General features: G+C 49.1%; 1 protein-coding gene across 3 annotated transcripts in view; it reads left to right on the forward strand.

Moving 5' to 3' along the window:
* Positions 1 to 23,506, forward strand: part of CNIH3 (cornichon family AMPA receptor auxiliary protein 3) — a 215,471-nt gene that overhangs the window by 93,411 nt on the left and 98,554 nt on the right. Inside the window, exon 1 of one of the 3 annotated variants that reach the window (XM_072732663.1) lies at positions 19,058 to 19,352. The exons of 1 other annotated variant lie outside the window; for it this stretch is intronic. In XM_072732663.1, the coding sequence (XP_072588764.1) occupies positions 19,272 to 19,352 (81 nt within the window). In that variant the 5' untranslated portion in view covers positions 19,058 to 19,271. Of the gene's footprint in view, positions 1 to 19,057; positions 19,353 to 23,506 lie in introns of those variants that run through there. One more of the 3 variants, XM_072732664.1, reaches the window with a different exon arrangement.

Consider the following 23,506-nt stretch of genomic DNA (forward strand, 5'->3'; position numbering starts at 1 on the left):
ATGTAAGAGAAGTAAATTGTACTACTCTTAAAAGCAGTGCTGTGTGATATGCATTGTGGGAGAGAAATAATTGTCATTCTCCCAATCCTGTTCTTTCATTATTGACTGGTTGGCTTTTTAAAGGTGACAGGCTTCTTTTTCTTTCCTTGGAAGATGACTTGTTTTTTTTTTTTTTTTGAAGATGACTTGTTAAGGTCTTATTTAGCTCATCTGCTTTGCTAACGTCTTTAGGGATAACATTTGAGTCACTTGTAAGCCTGGGAGACAGACATACATTGTTATCCAAATTACGATGGGATAAGGACTCTCAGAAGCTGGAGGGGATGCAGCTAGAGCTGCATGTCTTGGTGTCTTTTCACACCCCTGGAGTCAGGCTGGACGTGCCGGGTTGAAACATCAAACATTTGTCTGTACAGATAATGGGACCGGTGTGCATACAGTAGGAATGAGGATTGGTGACAAAAATCAGGCTGAGGGGATAGAGGGGGCGGTGCGGGGACCAGGGAAGCCAATTCTTCTCTGGATGATGTTTGCAGTTTCATTCATAAAATTAACATACTGTTTGGCTTTTTTGACTTTGATAAGCTGGGGGCTGGGGTTTCCTTTACCTTCTCTTTGGGCTCCAGCTATTCCTGGATTGATTGATCTATTTTAACTGCTGTTTTTAGTTGACACACAGCATAGATGCCAGGCCTCAGAGTGTGTGAGCATATTAGCATAAAGTTCTAGAGGCAGATATTTTCTTACTCTGGCAGAGGCGGATGTGGCAGGCCTTTTCTTTAGCATGGTTTGGTGTCACCAGCATGTTCCACAAAGACAGAGAAGAACAAAACATGTCATTTTCCTCTCTGAATTAGCTACTGACTAGTTTTTCATCTAAGATAGTGATGGATATTGAAATATCCGGGGTGCTGTCCTATGTACAATGCAGCCTGATTCCACAGAATTTCCTCCTTACATATATTGGTAATGAAATAGAAGGAATTTTATTTGCCTGAATTCCTCCAGGAGAGAAGGAGTATGTGTTTGGGAGAAATGTTTTATAAGCCTGTTGAGGTCAGAGTGGGGGACCCCAAGTGACATGTTTGGAATCAGAAGGTGTTCCAAATGCCTTCTAAGAAGGGTGAGTCCTGCCACCCAGCAGACTTTGCTTTTCTGAAAACTGAGATCATCAGGTGTGCAAGCTTGCAGGTTGGGAGCTGCTGTGTGCCCATGTTGCTCTTAACTGTGGAGGGGAGGAGAATCTGACTTTGGTTTACTTCTCAGTCATGTGACTTTAACTCCTCTGTTGCTGAGACCCACAGAACGTGCCCGGGGTAAACATGGCACATTTCCTGGGGCACTGGTGGTCTCCATCTCCATAAATAGATTGTAGAGAATTCAAAACTCACATGCACTTTTAAAAACATTCATCTTTATTTTTTTTAACATTTAAAAGAATATTTAATTTATTTATTCATAGAGAAATAGAGAGGCAGAGACACAGGCAGAAGGAGAAGCAGGCTCCATGCAGGAAGCCCGACGTGGGACTCGATCCCGGGACTTCAGGATCATGCCCTGGGCCGAAGGCAGGCACTAAACCACTGAGCCACCGGGGATCCCCAAAACATCCATCTTTAAAGAAGACATTGCTCTGGGTCACACGAGTCTGTGGTCCTGGTCACCCCAGCTCCATCTGCTATGTACTTACCTTCCCTATGCACACACAAAGTGCTGCAAGAATTCAGAGGACAAGGAGCATTTCTGGCAGTGAATTGTCCTTGAGTGACCTTGGAGGGCATTAGGGAGGCAGCACTAGAGTTGAGTCTCCAAGGACTGGGAGTTTTTGTTAGAAGAGATTGGTGGGTTTGTGTTGGGTGGGTGGGGACATGCTAGGTGAGGGGGTGGTAAGGGTCTCAGCTCAAGGGTGGAAATGCCAAACCAGAGAGGGGGCCAGTGGCCAAGCTGTGGGACAGTGAAGGAGGAGGAGATCTGAATTGCTTGTGGGGATCAGTGGGTGGGAGCCATTGTCAACTACCATTTGTTGTTGTTGGGAATCCCTGATGAGAGGCCAGTTTGTTTGGTCAGCGATGCCTAATCTCCATCACTTGGGACCCCACCACTGTAATTTCTGATTCAGGAGATCTGGTGTGGAGCCCAAGAAATCTGTATTTGGAGAATGTTCTTCAATGATTTTTGTTCACTCTCTGGTTTTTTGTTTTTTATTTTTTTACTCTCTGGTTTTAACATGCCGGAATGGGAGGCGATGGCAATAGCCCACTTGTAATGTAGCAGAACTTGGGTTCAGGGTGGTGGCAATGGGATGGAAGAGGAAGTCCATTTGAAAGGCTCTGTAAAAGGGCAAGGAGGGCGTGAGATGATGCCAGACCTGTTGGAAACCCAGACTGCAATCACACTGGCTTTATTCAGTGGTTCATGACTGGGGTCCATCCCATCCAGCAGGTAGAAGGGAGCTCCCCTGGGCTTCAGCAAAGGAAGAATTTTCACAGATGGAGACTGAGCAGAGAACACATTGTTTCAGCTGAGGACAGCTTCCCAGGGGAATGCGAGAGATCTCCTGGGTCGACTGTCCCACTCGGCCACTCCACCATGACTGGCTCAATCTTCCTGGGGCTGGGTGGTGTTAGCATTTGTAGCTCCATCTGGGGCCTGCTGCCTCCATTGTAACAGACCACTCCCTGCCCCACTCTGGGGGTTGTGCTGAGCCCTTCCCTGTTCTGTGTCCCTCCCATATCAGGGACTGCTGGGCTCCCCTGCTCACTTGTGACTGTATCAACCTCACTAATAACCATTTCTGGGGCGATGATTCCATAGGATACATAGTTATTTGGGCTCTTTGTGGACAGTTTTTCAAAAGGATATTTTTGCACACTGTTATTGCTGACATTATCCTCATTATGTTTTTAAAAGCTATTTTATGACAATTTCTAACCTCAGTTTTGTCTAATTATCTCTTTTAAAAAAGGCATTAGGAAAAAACTCAAGTTTCTGTTGCAGAGAGGCACATAATCCCCATAAAATCTGGATATCTAATTTGTCCTTGAATATCCTCAGAGTCATGGGAGACTCACAGACAAAGTGAAACCTGGTATTATCCAAGACAGCAAGGTACTGCTTGATCTTGAACAAACTGGATTTAAGTCTTGTTTGGGCACTAGAAGAAAATTAACTGGTTCCATCATAAACCCTTAATGCCAGAGCAGACAATGTTTCATTAAAAGGCAGAGGAAAAGTGCTGATGTACATCCTTCCTTTTTGGGAAGCTGATCCTTTTGTCATGGAACAAAGACTGGTAAAAATATTCACTTTGCAGTCATCAGGATGGCAGAACTTGAATTTGATGAACAAGCGTATTTATCATTTGTCATGATATTTTGGCTGCATGATTCAGCATTCTGATTTGCATTGACCATTTTGAAAAAAATGAGGCATTTCTTGGTCATAAAGTTTGTTTCTTGGGAATATTCCTACTTTGTGGGCTGGTTGACTGTGGAGCTTTCAGCCTTCGTGTAAGGTAAGAACATGGGAGTCTCAGAAACGTCAATGTGGGTTGGCCAGCATGAAGTCTATGAGGTTAGGACCGAGCGTGGGGCCTGGGTAGGAAGGAATGGGAAGGACATGGCTACTGCTGGCTTCAATCTCAAAGGTCAGGGAAGAACCCCCAGATACACTGCTGCTGAGGAGGAACAATTTATTCCACCTTGCCGAGTTTCTTCTGGCAGGTCTAAGAATCACACTGACATGAGACAGATGAACAGAAACCAATCCCATCTAATTCCGTGCCTGCTGGAACCCCACATACAGAGAGGTTCAAGGAAAAGGTAAAGTCAGGCTCATGTGCCATCTAGAGCTGAGGGATGGAGAGGGGCTGGGGGCCTCCACGTGGAGGACCACCATTCATGGGGCAATGTTTGGTAATGAGATGTCTGCCCTGCCATACTCATGGGTCACACAGATAAAATTTATCTCTGGTAATAATTCTGATTCTGGGAAGAACCCACAATTTACATCCTTCTAGGTAGTTATGGGAGAGGCAGAACTTTCTCCTGAGTCTGCTGGGTCCTGATTGCCTTCACCCCAAGTAGTCCACATGCCAAAGTGGCACATTTTGGGGAGACTTGCTCTGAACCCCAAGCCAGGAGATGTCCTCTCATTCATGCCTCCATGACTTCAGCCTTTTGTCTTTTGCTTATAATGCCTTTTCTGCACATGCCCCTCTGTCAAAATCCTACTCATTTATTTTCTAAGGCCTGACTCAATGTCACCTCTGTCATGAAACCTTCCAGACCCCCACAGCATTCAACATTCCCATAACGAGCATCCTCCATATGCCAGGTACGGTGCTGATGAGAATAAACATGGGCAAGACCCGGTCCCTTCAGGGGTCCTGTATGTGCTTCCTTAGCCGGTGAGCAGTTGAGCCAATGCTGGTGGTATGAAATTAAAGTACACTTGTTCCATTTGCTGAAAGTCCCCATTCCTGGTTGTCCTGTAGCTGCACATGTGATCGATCAGCCTCTCAGTGGAGGTGGTCATAGTGTAGGACCAAAGGGTTCAGCTCTAAACTTCATAGTCAGTGTTTTTGAATCTATAATCAGGCAATAGTCTTGAAAGCCAGACTTTGTGGAAAGAGAAAAGGGCTTTTTAGAGACACCAAATCTTCCCCTTTCATAGCAAGAGTCAACTGGGTCTACCCAAGTCATGGGCTACTTACTGAGCATAGAGAAAACTCCACTTAAGCTGGAGGGAAGTTCTGACCTCACGTGAATAGGGAGAGTCCTTCCCCCTCCCCAGTGCTGGGGGAGAAATGGGGCAGTGCAATGTTGTGACCAAATGGAAAAGTAGATTTGGTCTGCGTCCATTTTCTAAGGGATTTTCTAAGGGATAAGAGCAATGGGAGCATCTTTTGTTGTAATATCTGGTTTTTATCCTCAGTCCCAGAAGTGGCTTGAGAGAGAGAACGGTTAAGTGGGTGCCTTCTTATTAGTAACAAGCCCGGTTCAACTACCCCGGAATTTATGCTAATGAGGTGACTTTTTGGAAGCCCCTAAACAACCTTAGGCTGGGGGGGAGGTACCGTGTGATTGGACAGGTGGAACTTTCTGCCCTGCTCCTGACATCCTGGGAGAGAGGTCTGGCTGGAGACTGAGTTCCAATCACCAATGGCCAATGCTGTATTCACTGTGGTTATGTAATGAAGCCTCCACAAAAATCCAGAAGGATGAGGTTCAAAGGGCTTCCAGGTTCACACAACAGAACACATCCGTGCTCCCCCAAACTCCCTGGGGACAGAAGCTCCTGTGCTCCAGATCTTTCTAGACTCAGCCTATGTGTTTCTTCCTCTGGTTTCTCATTTGTACCCTTGTCATACACTGGTAATCTGGTAAGTGAGCTGGCTTCCTGAGTTCTGTGAGCTGCTAATTTAGCAAATTAATCAAACCTAAAGGGGTCATGAGCACTGCCAATTTATAGCATTAAAAGAAAACCAGAGGCCCCAAATTGAGTCATTGATGCCAGGCCAATTCACCACACTGGAGCTTAGTCCCTAGCCTGACTGCCTACCCCAGGAATGCAGTCTTAACAGATCAGTCTGTCCTGAGGGCCCTCGCCATCCCCCAAAGGAAGATGGTGTCATCCACATGGCAAGGTGACAATCTTTTCTGTTGGAGATGACTTCTGCCTCACCCCCCTGCCTATAAATATCTTGCATTTTATGAACTCCCCAGGGCTCCCCTCTACTCCCTGGATGGGTTGCTGCCTGCTTCGGGAGTCCATTAATAAAGCCAAGTGAATCTGCAAATTTTACTCAGTTGGATTTTGATTTTTAACAACAGGCAGTGGGTCAGAAGCCCGGTAACAACCTGCACATGTGTTTGTGTCACAAGTGGGGGGCAGTCTCATGGGGCTGAGCCCCTAACCTGCGGGGCCTGAAGCTGCCTTGGTAGACAACGTCAGAGTTGAGTTAAATTGTAGGACCTGTAGCTGGTGTCGCAGAGCTGCCTGATGTGGGGAAATCCTCCCATCCAGGGAGGGAAGTTGACTTGTGAGCCACCTGCTTCTCCCCGTGGGATCAGCACCTTGGGATCTTAGGGCAAGTTCTGTGCATCCCTGGGACGCTGCTGGCCTCTTAGAGAAAGTCTGGCTTTGTCATGACTGTCGTGATGGCCTTGTGTATGTGCTGGTTTGACTAGGTCCCCTCCCCATTTGTGTTTGCCTGGAACCTCAGAATGCAACCGTATTTGGGAACAGCTTGCAGATGTAATGAGTTAAGGATCTTTAGAAGAGATCATCCTTGATTTAGGGCAAGGCCTACATCCAGTGCATGGTGCCCTTCTAAGATAAGGGGAAGATGGGGAGGATGCAGGAGATACAGGGGAGGGGACGCAGAGGTGGGGTGAGGCCCTCCTGATGCCTGGGCTTGACCTCCAGCCCCCAGAACCATGAGAAAATTCATTTCTGTAGTTTTAAGGCCTCCAGCTTGTGGAATCTCATGAGGGCAGCCCCAGGAGATGAACACCATATGGAGCAGCAGACAGTGCTGGCACTTTGGGTCACGTTTCTGGTTGCCTGTGCCTGGCGTGCTACCACAGGCCCTGGGATCTACACAGACCAGGTGGAGGTGCAGGTGTGCAGAAGTTTCCACAGAGGGAGAAGAGCCAGGGGTTGAGACGAGGCCATGGAGGAAAGCCAGGCACCTGGGACCTCCACCCTAGGGGTACTGTGGACCAGGACACTGGGAGGGACTAGCCACAGCCATGGACACAGGGTAGGATATTCATGCCCAGAAGAGGTCAGGGGACAGCGTGTAGACCACAGGCCCATGTGGGGTACTGTCAGGACAGCAAGTGTCCCCCTGAACCTGGTGCCATTCAAGAATGAGGCAGGTGTGTGGTCAGAGCTCCTCTGGAAATAGGAAGCAGACCTGATAGAGATTTTAAACTTGGAAAGTGAATGAATGCTTTCGTGAAAGAAATGTTTCCAGTCTGCAAGAGCCTGAGGCTTGGCTCCTGGAAAAATCTGAGTGTGTTGACATTGGGGATTGAGCACAAGAACAGACTAGTTGTAGAAAATGTATTTATAGTTTTCACATATTTGAGTTTTGGTATATAAATTCCACTCCACCCCTAAATATTTACCCTATTCTGTGTTTCTTCCCTCCCATGTTTGCTTCCTCAACTAAACTGTGAACTCTCTGTGGGTAGAGATGATGTTATGCCTCTTGTGATATCTGTGTCCCCAAGACCTACGGGGACAGTCCTGACACATATTGTGGTTTCATCAAGTATCTGTTGAATGAATGACAATATTCAGAATGTGTAAGTAGCAGGGCACCCTGTTGGCTCAGTAGGTGGAGCATGTGACTCTTGACCTTGGGGTTGTGAGTTTGAGCCCCACATCGAGTGTGGAGATTACTTAAAAATAAAATCTTTAAAAAATGTATAAATAACATTTCCTTTCATTTTCCCTCAATATTTTTCTTTCAAGTTTTATTTCTTAATTTTTCCAGTTTTATTGAGATATAACTGATATATCACACTCGACTAGTCCAATGATACAACCTAAGATAAGACATAGGTACATACTGTGAAATGATCTTTATAAGGAGTTGGGTCAACACCAGCCATAGTTACAATTAGCCACAGAGTTACAGTTTTTCTTCTTGTGATGAGAACTTTTAAGATCTATTCCCTTAGCAACTTCCAAATATATAACCCAGTGCTGTGAACTATAGTCACTATGCTGTATGCTGCATCCTGAGACGTACTCATCTTCAAACTGGAGGTTTGACCCCTGCCACTCATTTTTTCAAGTTTTAAGCAGTGTCCAGACTTTCTCAGAGCCTTTGCCTTGGACTCACACTTGGCAAGGTTGTGAGGACCAGGGCTCAGGCTCAGGGGCCAGCAAGAGCCAGGAGAGGGGCAGTGGCTCCAGCAAAAATATCTGTGGGAGTTCCTATTTGGGACCTCTGCTGGCACAGGGTCTCCCACGCCTGTGAATAAATCGGAGCTGAAGGGATTTTTCAGAAACAGCATAGTTTCTACTAGCATCTTTGCTGCTACTTTAGCAAAAAAAAAAAAAAAAAAAGTATTTAAAACTCCCATAGTGTAAATTAATTCAGATATAAATAATCATTCAGAAAACCAGGACTTTGACGAGCAGAGGTGTCTGCCAACATGTCCTAAGTAATTAACTAGATTTTTGCACATTTTTTTCCCATTTTGCTGGCAGCACCAGGAAAGACTTACTTATTTCTTAGCTCCGATTTGATGGTGCTGATTCTAGCAGTTAGAAAAAAGATTTAGGGATTTGGTGACTGGCTTCTCAAACTATGGAACCTGATGGCCTGAGAGGCTTCTGTTGTCAGTTCTGAAGCTCATTTAGCATCAAGCCTTGGGCCACGCCACCTGCTTCTCCATGGCTTGCATTTGCTTGGAGCCGTCACAAGGGCTACATGATGTCCATGCACGTCCCAGATCCCCCTTGGGATCCATTCAAGGGCCTGAGCCTTGAGATGAAAGGCTGGAATGCAATGCTCGCTGCTCAGGAAAACCATTTGGGTCTGCTGTCGCCCCACCTCTGCCGGATGTCAGGGCAAGTGAGGAGTTGAATATTCCCGGGGCTCGAGTTCTGCGCATCGCTGTGCACTGGAGTTCCCAGCAGCTCTGAACTCGCTTCCTGCTGGAGGCACTTTGAAGGGATGACACACCATCGTTATTGTAAGTCTAGTCAAATCAGAATAACTGTGTAGTCTTCTCAGGTGAGAATGAGTATCCAGGTTACATGAAAGAGAAGTCCCATGACTTCCGATGTGCGGCGAAACTAATTCTGCCTGGGTGAGCTGCAGGCTGCAGCCTCCGCTCAAAGCTGACTCTTGGAGGGTGTGGGCGGGTCTGCTTTTTGCAAGAATTGTTCCTCGACATTTGGACACTTTTTAAAAAAAGATTTATTTATTTATTTTCGAGAAGGAGAGCAAGCTTGGGGAGAGGTGGAGGGGGAGGGAGAGAGAATCTCAAGCAGATTCTGCACAGAGCCTGACTCGGGGCTCCATCTCACAGCCCCGAGAGCATGACCTGAGCTGAAACCAAGAGTCACTGGCTTCACGGACTGTGCCACCCAGGGGCCTCTGATGTTTTTTTTACTCTTTTCTCTCTGCTGACTGCTCTGTAGTTTAAAATGAGCTTTTGCTCCAAACTTGAGTTTTGGGAGAATTGTTAACCCAGAACACATACACACACACACACACACACACACACACACCTGCACGCCCCAGGGAGGAGCTCCCAGGATGGAGCCAGCGCTTGAGGAGTCTCTGGCACCTGCACCTCATGTGTGGGGCTCTGAGGGTGGAAGTGGAGCCAGGGTGGGAGCCCCCAGCAGCTCCCGGGTTGGGGCTTGCCGGTGTGACCGTACTGTCTGGTGTGGGGGTTTGAGGATAACCAGTACATCAGCGTGTTTGTTTAAAATGGCAGCACAGTGTCTGGCTTACAAGTCAGGCTTCCAAGTTGGACAGATTTGGGAGTGAATCCCAGCCTACCCTACAGTTTCCTGTGTGACCTTAGGCAAGTGCCTGACCTCTCTGAGTCTCTGTTTTCATGTCGGTAAAACTGAGATCCTGATGCACACATGGCAGAGTGTGAGGATTAAGGGGAAGAATGCACGGCCAGTGCTTGTCTGGATCTGGTGCCTGAAAGAGGTAGGCATGGATTATTAAGAACCACGATTTAGAGGCGCCTGGGTGGCTAAGTTGGGTAAACGTTTAACTCTTGATCTCAGCTCAGGCCTTGATCTCAGGGTGGTGAGTTCAGGCCCCACGTTATTAAAAAGTAACCACGGTTTACAAATAGCTCTCCCAGAACATCCGACGGTTGTGGTTGTCATGGCACGTGGTGCTCGTTCAGATGAAGCTGCAAGGACCTCCCTCCCGAGTGTACACATGTGTGGGCATCGTGAGTGCATGCTGTGCATGCAAAAGCGTTGGACACCCTTAAGGCGAACTGAGAATAAGGAAACATGAAGTCACTCACGGTTTTACCAGCTCAAGTTCTGGTGGAGCACAGAAAGGCGAGGGGGAGAGCAAGGCGGCAGAGCTGGGCCAGGACAGAGGCCCCTCAGGGCACAGGGGAGCCGGGGGGGGGGGTGGGGGGGTGGGGGGGGGGTGGGGGTGGGGGGGGGTGGGGGGGGGGGGCTTGGAGAGTGAGGACGGAAAGGAAGGGAAGTCATCCCAGCAATACTCAGACTGTAAAATTAGGTCCAACATTAATCTTGTGAGTTACAGACTCATTAGCTGTGGGGCTAAACTTAGTAGCCTCAGATTTTCTCCAGGACACCTGAGACTGTTTCTCAGAACAGCACTCTGTGCCCAGTGTGCAGAGGCACAGGGAAATTTGTCACGTTGGACTCAAAGCCCGAGTCCTCAACTTTCCTGTCTGAATTCACAAGTAGTAACATTAGTTTTCTAATGGCAGCACAGAGGGGTTATGTCAATCATAATGCCAGCCTGTCTCCTGAGGCATCCACTGCCAATGCTTTAGGACAAAGGGCCAAGCTGGGAGCTGGTTTTTGACCCCAGTGGACAGGTATGGGCACCTCAGGTTTCCAGCAAGCTCCATTAGGGACCCCCGGCTCTTCAGTCTCTGAGTCCAACACACAGTCTCCCTGCACAGGACAAGTAGCCTCTGAGCAGCATCGTGGATGTAGATGGCACATCTCCAAGTATAGAAGGAGCCAGGGCCCAGGGCGCAGTGGGGAGTGTTGTTCTGCTAACAGCCACATTGTGATCTGTTTATGGTGCCTGTTTAGCGGTACTAATTTCTGCAGAAAGTAGCACTCATGGGAAGATGGCATTCAGCTGAGTTGTGGATATAGCAGGAAGCTGTGTCCTGTTCCTCAGCCTCTGGCCCCAGGACTCTCCAGAATTGTCAGCTCTGGGCTAGAAGCCCTGCCCTTCCCCCTCCCCACTACCTCTTTGGTGAAGCATGGCTTCTGCACTTGCTTAGGCCTATCCACACAGGCCACGCTGATGCACATGCAGGGGATGGAGGGACAACACACCTGCCCACAGCCACATAGCTAGGAAGGGGGAAGTCAGGCCCAAAGCTTCCCAACTAAGTCATCTGTTTCAATTCAGTGAAAAATACGTTTATTGAGCATACTCTATCTGAGCCTTGTGCCAGATGCCTTCATAGACATGTGTGCTCCTGTTGTGGTTCTTGTCAAAGTACTAGATGGCTCTGTGCATCTCTGTTAGATTGTGAGCTCCTTACAGGCATGGATTAAGCCCTGTTGATTGTGGCTGCGGAGTGGTAAGTACTCTAAGGGAAATATATGAAAGGCAGACATGGTCCCTGTCTGTGTTGCTCATCACCTAGTGGGCAGACTTGTTTAAAGATTACCAGTCAGATTGTGATAAATGCATCTATTCATCTAGCCACCCACCCATCCATCCATCCATCCATCCATTCATCCATCCATCCATCCATCCATCCATTTGTTGAATGTTTGCTGGACATCTGTTATATGCCAGATGCTGGGAAGGTAATGGTGATTCATAGATGAATAAGAAAGAGTCTCTAATACCAGTTTATAGAGGGAGATAGAAATTCAACACGTAAAGAGCTGAATTGTAAGACAGGGTGGTGTTCCACTGATATGAGGTATCTAGAATAGGCAAATACATAGAGATAGAAGGTAAAATGATGGGACCCAGGGCCTGGGGCTGGAGTACGGAGAGTTATTATTTCATGGGGACAGTTTCAGTTGGGGAAAAATGAATAATTTCTAGGGATGGATGGTGGTGATGATTGCATCACATTGTGAGTGCACTTAATGGCACAGAACTGCATACTTAACAAAATGGTTAAAATAGTAAATTTTATGTTATGTATATTTTACTGCACCCCGCCCCCAAACAAACAAGGTGATAAGAACTCTGCAGCTCGAGGACACATGAGTCTTGGAACCCGTGCCTGGCCCAGGTGGCCTGGACAGGTCACCCTGCCCCAGACCCCAGAGAATTTATGCCTTGCTTGTCTGGAGGGGGGTCTTGGGGGATGGAATTAGAGCAAATGGGAGTTATGGGAGCTGGAGGCACGCTTTACCTAAGCTATAGGAGAGTGTGCTTTATACTTTCCCCTTCTGGAAGCTGTGAGTTCTATGTACAGTGGGCTCCATGTTAGAAAGGCCCCTTGGTGAATAAAGGACTTTTGCAGTAATCTGTCACTGCACAACCAACAATACCCAACCCCGTGGCTTCAAACAGCAGCTACTCTTTATCTGTTTGTGACTTAGCTCTGGACTGGGCTCTGCATGCGCCGTCTCTGATCCACATGGAGTTGGCCATACTTACCAATATTCAGGGCGGGAAGAGCCCAGAAGGTCTCCCCCCAGTGTGGCACCTCAGCGCAGGACCAGAGACCAGGGGCCAGCGGGGCCTCTCTGTCCTTGGGGAACATATTTCATGAGTCGGACTGACTTTTATTAATTTTTGTCATCTTCAATCCATGGAACTTTGAAAACGTAGTTTGGCAAAGTCACAGTATTTATTTATTTAAAACATTTTTTTTGGAGATTTTAGTTATTTGAGAGACAGATTGAGAGAGAGAGAGAGAGCGCACACGAGCAGGGGGAGGGGCCTCTTCCCAGAAACCGGATTGCCAGCACCCTGGCCATGGACACCCAGCCTCTGGAGCTGTGAGAAGGTAAATTTCTCTTGCTTGAGCAGCCCAGTCTGTGACATTTCCTTACGGCAGTCAGAGCAGACTAATGCAGTAATAAGTAGAAAGCTTACCAAGAAAAAAGTTAAAGTGATTTATTGAATTTACATATTTAATTGTATCATTTTAAAATAAGTTATTACTATGCTTTTATGCAAAACATTGAAGTTTCTTAGGAAATAAATATTTTACTGTCTTGATTTATAACTTTTCAAATAAGTTATTTTCTCATTTCAGTAGATATATGTTTCCCAACAAGCGGGACCATAATATAGGATGCAGTGTGTGCTTATATAGATACTATTTTTAAAATGGCTGTTGAATATTTCATTTCTGGAAATGGTCTATCATATTTATTTTACTTTATTTTATTATTATTATTTTAAATTTATTTATTCATGAGAGACACACAGAGAGAAGAGCATAGGAAGAGGGAGAAACAGGCTTCATGCAGAAAGCCCAATGTGGGACTCAATCCCAGAACCCCAGGATCATGCCCTGAGCCAAAGGCAGACACTCAATTGCTGAGCCACCAAGGCATCCCTGGTCTATCATATTTAAGCACATGCTAGCTAATGCTGATATTTGGCTAGGATGTTTTCTTGGTATTTTTGATTTTATCAACATTTTAAACACTTAAATTTAGGCAATTTTGTTCTTTCAAGCTCATTATGTGAAAGTGATCTTTGGATTGTTTCTCTTATTGATAATTACAATTATTTAATGAAACCATGAGCTTTGGCAGCATGTGATCTGCAATCAAACTGTGCACCATTTGCATCCATTCTTGTATCCCCGGCACTGATGAGATGCTCATATTTTTGTTAAAATAATCAAATTATTATGAAGTATGAAGCATTGTATTATTTTGTACTAATTCTTGTGAGTGTGAAAGGTGTTCAGGTCCTCGGACTTGTGTGCACGAGATGGGCTCTAGGCTGGGATTCATTATTAATATCACTGCTCGTTCTCTGCACCCTTGGAAGATTGAGGTGAGTGATGTTTAAGTGATCAGTAATAAACAGATCCACACTTAGTCTTCTTTCTTTCATGAGTTCGTTTTTAATATTTTATATATAGATCCTTAAATTTGTAAATATTGACACACTGCATTTACTTGTGCACTTGCACAGGAATTATGATGCACACGTGCAACCAAAGTAGTAACTAGTTAGAGTCCATGGCAGCCCTGTGATTCCACGACAGCGAGAAGCCCGGTGAGCTTCGTGATGCACGAGCTTGTAGAGCCAGGTTCATCAACGATCCTTGTCACAGCCCATGACAATGAGCCTGATTGAATGAGTTTAATTTAGAACTTAATTGTTTATTAATTTTACTGTTTGCTGTGACAACCGCTATGCTATTTACCAACTGGAACAGAAAACTTCCAATATGACCATCATGGCTACAGTCATATTAATGACTATTGGGTGAATAAATTGTGAGGTGGAAAGATGAAGGTCTCAGAAGTCAAAGGTCCTTTCTGGTTCTGGAGAGATTCTGAGAGATGTCTCTCTAGGGGAGAGACAAGTGTGGAGAATGGCTTTGCAACAGCCAGTGGAGGTGGGGAGCAATCGGCAGGATGGAAAGAGGCTGAGGCTGGGTTCTGGAAGAGAGGGGACCCATATACACTGTTTCATACCCATGACTCTTGGAGGAGGCAAAACCTCACAGACGGGGCTGTGTGGTGCCCAGGGTGCAGAGGCTCCCAGCACTCCAGCCAGGAGGGACCAGAAGGCCAGAGGCCAGAGGACCCAGAACCAGGCCATCTGGAATGTCAGCAGGAACCAGGAACCAGCATGGTCAAATGACCAATGGCAGAGAGAGGAGCTGCCTGTCGTTTGGTATATGTAAGCCCCCTAGATCTCTTGGGGAGCCCCAGTGAAGGCTGATACTGAATTCCTTGCTAGTCAAGCAGGAAGGGGACTCAAAGTTAGATTTAAGTTATTTTAAAGAAAACAAAGAGGTGATTAATCCATTCTTAATTTAATGAAATCCGTAATTCATAGCTAGCTCCTCCACACATGTGCATGCATACCCCACAAGTCAAGAGGACGTCCTGAGTCAGACAACGCCAGCTTAGATATGTGGAGGCATGCACGGCAACCGACATGGGCCTCCACCGAATATAGTCACTGTGCTCAGCATGGAGCTGTCAATGGAGGACACTCAGCTTAAGAAGAATTATTGTTGGATAAATTACACAAAAGAAAATGGTTAAAAAGTCCTAGAGTGCGAGGTGTAAGGAAAATCTTTACATTCTGCTTCAAACAAACCAGCTGTAAAATGCAATTTGGGAGAACCAGGAGGCACATATGGCAAAATGTTAACAGTTGTGGAACGTGAGTGATATGGAGACGAATGGTCACTATGCTCCCTTTTCTACTTTTCTATACATTTGAAAAAACATTTTTTTAAATTTAATTTATTTAGAGAGAGTGCATGTGAATGGGGGAAGGGGCAGACGGAGAGGGAGAAGGAGACTCCCCACTGAATATAGAGCCTGACGCGGGGCTTGATCCCAGGACCCCGAGATCATGACCTAAGCCAAAATCAAGAGTCAGACCAACTGAGCCACCCAGAAGCCCCTACGTTTGAAAGTTTTTTTTAAAAAAATTTATTTATGATAGTCACACACACACACACACACACACACACACACAGAGGCAGAGACATAGGCAGAGGAAGAAGCAGGCTCCAAGCACCGGGAGCCCGAAGTGGGATTCGATCCCGGGTCTCCAGGATCGTGCCCTGGGCCAAAGGCAGGCGCCAAACCGCTGCGCCACCCAGGGATCCCCATTTGAAAGTTTTATAAGAGAAAACCCCAGTAATGGGCATGGAATAAATGTGGATATCCCAAAGTCCACTCGAAACCCTCTTTTCTTTGCCTATTTGAAAGAGGCCAGAAGAGGAGAAGACTCACCTTCTCAGACTCACTTACAACTAGGTATGGAAGCTGAGTGTCAGAGTTGTGGCCAAAGGTAGCAGATCCCAGGGGAGAGTTTCCTTTACTCTCCCAAAAAACATGGCTTCATGGGCTGAAACCTTTGGGCTCTTTTGTCCTGCCCACAACATGATGGAGATGCAGCAGCCTTCTCGTGACCATGAGAACCAAATCCACATGCTAAGGATAGCAAGTCAGGAAGGTAAAAGGAGCCGGGGGCTGTAACAATGTCAAGGAGCTGCTACACCAGCCCTGAACTGATGATATGATTTCTTCTCCTATCAGGAAAACAGCCCCCCCCCCCCACATTAAACCATGGTATTAGTTAAGAATCATGTTTACCTGTAGGTAACAGAATTCCTTACTTTCGTGGCTTAAAAAAGTCAGTTTTATTGTCTCACACTACAAGAAATCAGAGAAGTTCAGGGCTGGTGTGGTGGTTAATGGTGTTAATGGTGCTTTCTCTCTCTATCTTTTTAGCTTTCCCATTCTTACTGTGTTGATTTCTTCCTCACTGTTACAAGATGGCTGCTGTACCTCCAGGTAGCATGTCTGCATTCCAGGCAAAAAGAAGTATGTATCTTCTAAGCTCAAACTGTGTCACATGTCTACCTGTGGCTGCATGGTGGCTAGGAAAAAAACCCAAAACAAAACAATTGCCTTTTCAATGTCTACAGTTGGTGAAACAATGTAGGTTGGTCTCTCAGCATCCATTCGTTACTTTCTCCCTTGCTTTCCTCTGCTGTGTCACAGGCAATTCTTCTCCTCCTCCCTCATCTAAGGCTCCCTCTTGAAGGAGTTATTTATAATCTCACCAATTAGGGTTCGAATCTTGCGAGTCCCCCCAGGACCCACAACCACTAAATAACATTTGTTGAATTATTAAACACTAATTCTGCGGTTCTTATTTACTGCGATTCTACTACTGATAACACAAGATAAAGCAGGGCTGGGGAAAGGTCGAGAAAGATGGAGGCTAAGGTATATTCAGAGCCTTGAAAGTCAGAGTGGTAGGATGATGGATTCAATTGTTTTTGTTTGACGTTTTATTTTGATGTAGACATTCTGATTCTGGTAACACTGAGCTAGATAATTCAGACCAACCCTCCTACTAAATACAATTTAAAAAGCTGAATAAAATCTAAAAACCTCTTCTTAAAAGCATCAAAGACTTAGCTTGAGAGTAAGGAATTACTGGGGCCATGTTTTGAGGGTGGACAGGATCCAGACCGGTGCGCCTGGCATTGGGGGCCAGTCTTGCCTTTCTGGGCCTTTGCTAATCTGGAGGAAGGGTAAGAGTCTGAGTTGGAGATTTAGCGCTTCATAGGGCTTGGGGCAAAAGCCAAAGTCCAAGGACCAGCAGGGATTGGGACTTAATGACCACCTGCTTTGGCGGGGGATCTAGAAGGACCACTGGTGAATAAAAATAACTGAGAAAACTAGCCCTGAAACAGACTGGTCACCCCAGAAAATCTCAATCCCTGAGTTTGGAGCAGGGCAATTCTAGAGTGCCAGAGTTTAGAGTCCCCAAACACCTGGTAAAAGGTGTAGAAAATCCTCTTTAGAGAGAGGAAACATCATCTCAGTCCTCGAATTTCTGCAAAGAGCCTTAAAAAAAATGTTTGGCATACAATAAAGACTTAGTGGACACAGAAGGAGTGAGGGCTCTGCAAGCACGAACCAGCAGAAGCAAAAGACAATAGATCAAACCTGAAGGAACTCAAAATATTTGAATGATTATATCTTCCTGTGATATTTTTGTATTGTCTTGGTGCCACGAAACTTATATGGTATAATTACAACCTTAATGGCTGATATAGAGATGTGATTGCTATAAAATGAAAAGCAAAAAGCAGAGCTCGGAAGCAGCCTAGTACCATGGTGCCAGTGGTGTCTGAGAGTGGCCAACTCTGGCGTCTGTTACATCCTTTTTCATTTCCGTATTTTTGTTGTTGTTGTTTGTTTTTAAGGAGTGTTTGTACTGGAAGACATCCAAGTAAGAGAGAAAGTGATAAAGAGTATAACCCAGAGTGGGGAGGATTTGCAGGTGCAGAATCTCCATGGTTGTCCAAGGTCCTCTGGTCAGAAGGGCATCCTACCTGGATGAATGCTCTATGGCTTCGATCTTGAAATCCTCAATAATTTCTAACAGGGAGCACTACCAGGTCCTGACCCAGAGGCAATTAAATGCTGACCCTCTGTCAACAGCCACCAGACTTCTCTATCTAGCTCCTGCACTCCCCACTGAGCAGCATGGAGTGTCCCAGGTGGAGGGGGGACGACCTCTGCAAGAATGCTGAGGCGCGGAGGAGAGCCCCCTGGGCCAGGGGTGTGCAGAGCTCTCCGAGTCCTGTCCTGGCGCAGGGGAGGGCACAGTGGGAGCTGCACAGGTGGCACCGGGGTCAGAACCATCGACAGCTGTTTATTTCGCGTGCGCTCTGAGACCCGCTCCCAAGACCCCGGAAAGACTGGACCCCCTTCCCCGCGCTACCGGAGATCCCTTACGCGGGAGGCATGGTGCGTTTCCAAGGCGCTGGGCCGCTGGGGCAAAGCGTGCGCGTTCCACCCTGCGGTTTACTGACCGCGCAGCCAGTGCTAGGCCCGGCGCCCGCTTCCTGACTTCGGTTCCCATTTAACCCCGTGACACGGATCGGTGGTCCTCTTTCCCCAGTTTTTTCAGATAAGGAAACCGAGGTGTAGAAAGGTTAGGAGACTGGCGCGCCGGGGTCTGACTCCAAAAGCAGGTGCTCTGGACGGTCCACGGGCTTAACGCAGTGCCGGAGCCACGGGAGGGTCCGGCGCGGCGGGGAGGGCACCGCAGGGGCAAGGCCAGGCCTCTAGGCGCCGCCGCGGCCCCCCCGCCCCCCGCAGCTCCCACCTCCTCGGGCGCACGTGTTCGCAGTCCCCGCCCGCCCGCCGCCCGCCGCCCGCCGCCCGCCGCAGGTGTCCTGGGAGAGGCGGGCGCGCACTGGGCCGGCGCCCCCGCCGCAGCTCTGCCGGCGGGGAGCGCGCGCTCGCGGAGGGGGAGCGGGAGCGGGAGCGGGAGCGGGAGCGGGAGCCGGGGCGGAGGCGCCGGGCCGAGGCGGCGGCTGCAGCAGCAGGTGGAGCGGCGGGCGCGGCTCCCGGCCTCGAACCTGCCGCCGCGGCCGCCGGGCCGAGCCGTGCGCGCCGGGTCCAGCCTGGCCCCGGGGAGGTCGGGTCCCCGCGCGGCGCACCGGCCCCTCCGACCCCCGCAGGACTGTGCTCGCCGGCGGCGGCGCTGGGGTCCGCGAGGAGCGGCCCTCCCCGGATCCGGGCGCCGGAGCTCGTGGCGCGGGCCTCTCCGCCGCACTCGGCGGCTGAGCTCTCCGCGGGTTCGTGTCCGCGATCTGGGGACGCTTCCCGCCAGCGACGCCCCAGCGGCTGGGGGGGGGGGGGGGTCGGCGGCCGCGGGCGGGCTGGCGTCCCGGCCGCCCTGACCCTCGGCGCTGCCCCGCGGGCCTGCCTGCTCCCCGCCCCCCGCCCGGACCCGGACCCGGACCCGGACCCGGACCCGGACCCGGACCCCGCCGCGGAGCGAGTGCGGTCCTCGAGGGCGCGGCGCGTGGGCTGGGGCGCGCGGCCCGCCGCTGGCCATGGCCTTCACCTTCGCCGCCTTCTGCTACATGCTCTCCCTGGTGCTGTGCGCCGCGCTCATCTTCTTCGCCATCTGGCACGTGAGTAAGCGGTACCGGCCTCTAACTCTCACTACCGCCCGGCCCACCCCTTCCCCGGTCTCTCTGGAGCGTCCCCGAGGCTCCGCGAGCCTCCGTCCCGGGGCGGGGATAGTTGGCGGCATCGGAGCCGGGCTGCTGGCGGGGGGCAGAGGGAGAGCTGGTCCGGGGGCTGGTCCCGGCGCTGGTCCCGCCGCTGGTCCCGGTGCTGGTGCGGTGCTGGTCCGGGGGCTGGTCCCGGCGCTGGCCCCGCCGCTGGTCTCGCCGCTGTTCCCGGTGCTGGCCCCGGTGCTGGCCCCGCCGCTGGCCCCGGTGCTGGCCCCGCCGCTGGTCCCGGTGCTGGCCCCGGTGCTGGCCCCGCCGCTGGTCCCCGCGCTGGTCCCGGTGCTGGCCCCGCCGCTGGTCCCTGTGCTGGCCCCGGTGCTGGCCCCGCCGCTGGTCCCCGCGCTGGCCCCGGTGCTGGCCCCGCCGCTGGTCCCTGTGCTGGCCCCGGTGCTGGCCCCGCCGCTGGTCCCCGCGCTGGCCCCGGTGCGGGCCCCGCCGCTGGTCCCCCTGCGGGGCCCAGGCGCACAGCGGCACGCCCACCAGCCCTGCGCCTCCTGCCCGCGGGAGCCGGGGAGCGCGCCTCTGTCGGCCCGCAGTTAGTCAAGTAACTATAACAACTAGACACAGAATGTCAGCTCTGTGGTGGGCTGCGTTTTGACACTTTTGGAGACAAAGCGGAGACATGATGGGAGCGCTGTGGGACAGGGGGTGAGGCAGGCCGCGAGGGGAGGGAGAGACCAGACGCCGGGGTCACCTGTCCGGGAGAGAGGCCCTTGTGGGAGACCAGATTCCCAGTCCTCCGCTGCCCTCCAGGGGGCCCAGCCGCCCAGCGCCTGCAGGACCCCCCACCGGTAGCAGACTCCCCGCCCCCAGCGCCCCGCGCCCTCCCCGGGTCGCTGGGGCTGGGGGCAGTGGAGGTGGGTCCTGGTTCTGCAGGTATGGGGAGGGCCTGGGACCTGGAGCTGTTGTACATAGTGGAGGGGGTGGCCGCAGTGCAAACACGGTGCACAGTTGGCAAGCGGAGCGCTCTCAGGGCCCCCTGCCCTCGCCAGCCAGGAGCTGGTGGAGGAAGAATGGCTGAGGTGGAGAGTTCCAGAGGGAGCCCACCGTGCAGCCACCCCGCCCAGCGCAGCCCGGGCTATGGAGGGACCCTGGGTAGATTCCAGGAGACCCCTGTTCCGAGAGCCCTATAGAGCGTGCCTACAGGGGCAGATGCCCAGAAAGCAGATGGAAAGCAGACTGGAGAGTTGCCGTGTGGATAGGACGCTGGTGTTCTGTAGGAGCGGTTTCTGGAGCGAGAGGGCTTATCTTAAGATAGAACTAAAGGTCCTCTTAGAGGCGCTCTGGGAGCCAGGAGAGGGAGCCTGGCAGCTGGCACAACGCTGGCTGGGCTGGCTGGGCTGGCTGGGCTGGCTGGGCTGGCTGGGCTTCGTTCCATGTCCCCAAGTGAGAGCTGACCTGGGTGGTCCCCAGGCTTCCCCTTGTGTCTAGATGCTGCAAGTCTGTGAATCGGTCAGTTTAGAAATGGGGGCGGGTGGAGAAGGGATTCAGACACAGGAATTTCCTGGCTGATCAAAAATCTGGACAGTGAAAAGTGATACTTTTTTTACAGATTGCATATGGGATTTGCAGCCTCTCCTCCTCTGCCCTGGGATTCTGGGTATGATTCTGTCTGCGGAAAGGAACCTAGGAGTTGTTGACAGTTGTTAAGGGAGAAGGAAACTTTACCAAATTTAGAAAAAATAGGACAGGACAGATCACACCCAAACAGGACAGCACGTACCTGCACGTACCTGCTCATGTGTTTCAAAGGAGCTTTCTGTGTTTCCCCAGATTTGGGGAGTTATTTGCATTCTAGAAGGCTAATGACTCCCTTTTTTCAGAAATACTTCACTTGCTTTTTCTTTATGTTCTCATCTTGGCCAGAGGGTGGCAGGTACCAGAGAGCTCCACCAAACCATCAGCAATGGGGTTCTCTGAACAGGCCCCTGGAGCAGAGCAGGTAACCAGCAAGAATAATTTCCTCTCACTCAGGGGAAGATAATAAATAATTCAGGAGCAGGGTAATTAAATGGACGGCATGTGCGTCTGGTTGACTAATAGATCCCTGAATCAAAGCTGGCTGCTGGGGTGATCCCCTGTTGGTGTCCCCTAGGAGTTCCCAGCCCACACCCCTGTGTCCAGGGGGTAGTTGGATGCCACCAGGTCCTGACCAGGTTCCCAGTTGGGGGCGGGGGCAAGATGCCAGTTTCTAATAATAAAAAGAACAGGAGCTCTTTGAATTCAGATTACAACGAGTGTTGCCAAGTCTCCAGCCTCTTGTTCTTTCCTGCGTCTTTTCCTTCTCCCTGTCTCGGAATCAAACAGCCTAAAGCCTCCCCACGTTGATTTGGCTCTTGAACGTTGAAAAGGGGAATCAATGCACATGTTGTATGTGTGGGTGTTGCGCATTCAGTGGTAATGACTTCCAAAGAAATTTAGGAGAGCTGGTTCTACGTTAGGCTGTGTGTTTGCTTTCTTTCTGGCTTCTTAACTTTCTTATATATTTTTTGATCTGATAAGCCATATCGATTGCTTAGCATATGTTAACATCCCCGGGAGTGGATTGGGCACTTAGCAATACCCTCCAGTTAGAAAGCTGGTTCTGTTGCCGTGTCCTTTTCTTACTCAATGGTACACACCTTCTTGGTGGTGATACTACTAGCTACTACCTATTGAGCGTGCACAGCAGGCCAGTTCTAGGCACTTCGGAGGACCTGTCAGATGCTCACTTCCCCCGGAGGCCCCGGGAGAAAGGGTGGATGTGGCCGTAAGCACATTGCTTTCAAGTCTCATGTTTTACTTGGAAAATTTATTTGCATCTGTTTTCAAATGAAAATATTTTGAATTACCGATTAATTTTATATCAGCCACCATTTGCCACATTTGGAACATGCAGAATAAACGTGAGGGTTTGTTTTTTGTTTGGTGTGTGTGTGTGTGGCTTTGCATGCCTTCAGGCACATGGCCTTACTGCCCTAGCCATCCTTCACTCCTCACCGATGACGTTTTTACAGATTGGGGAACTGTGGATCAGAGAGGTTATGAAACTTGCTTGAGGTTTCACAGCTGCGTGTGCTGGAGCTGGGATTTGAACTGAGTGAGCCTGGTGTGGCCATGTCTTCTTTCTAAATCTACTTACTATTTTGGCTTGTTTAATTTTGATAATAGTAGATAATGTTTTTATGCAGAGGATTACCTTTCTCCATATAAATAAAATATTTTGGGCTGGAATTTCTGATTGGAGTTATAACAACAAAGACCTCTAACATACTACATATACTTTTTAAAAAGAGGAGATTCTATTTCATTATTTATTTTTCAATTTTATTTTAAAGATTTTATTTATTTAAGAGAGAGAGAGAGAGAGAGAGAGAGAGAGAATGAGTGGGGGGAGGAGAAGAGAAGATGCATACTCCCTGGCTGAGCAGGGACCCCTGGTGTGGTGTTTGATCCCAGGACCCTGAGATCGTGACCTGAACCAAAGCAGATGCTTAACTGACTGAACCACACAGGCACCTCTATTTTATTCTTTAAAAAAATTAGGTTTTTTGCTTCTAAAATGATACAGGTTCCTTGCCGAAAAATTTGAAAATACAGGGACATATATGGAAAAAAAATCACCATTAATCACATCCTCCAGAAATGATTTGTGTGTTTCTTCTTCCAATACCATGTATTTGTATATTTTTAAAAATTGCATATGGATGTTTAGAAGGGAAAAAGGTGTTCCGAAGAGCTTCAGATGTGCAGTGATTTCTATTTCCAGCCAATATGAAATGAACAGTGTTTACTGGCAAGAACGCTCTCAGCCCCAGCTTGGTCGGGCCTTATGCAGGCCTTTTGCAGACTGTCACATTTATATAAATACAGATGAAACCATTCTTTGAAAAGATCAAAGATTCATTTCAGGTTTTTAGCGTTCAAAGTTTTTCATTTGTTTGTTTGTTTGTTTGTTTTTTTAATACCTAGAGTCACTTTTAAGACCTGTGAGATCTGACAACATACGAGTAAGATGAGTTCCTGATCGTATGTCTTTGGACACATAGTGGTGGCGTGTGCTGTGGCAGGGC

The sequence above is a fragment of the Vulpes vulpes genome, chromosome 13 (genome assembly GCF_048418805.1).
Source record: "Vulpes vulpes isolate BD-2025 chromosome 13, VulVul3, whole genome shotgun sequence".
In the NCBI taxonomy this organism is placed as follows: domain Eukaryota; kingdom Metazoa; phylum Chordata; class Mammalia; order Carnivora; family Canidae; genus Vulpes; species Vulpes vulpes.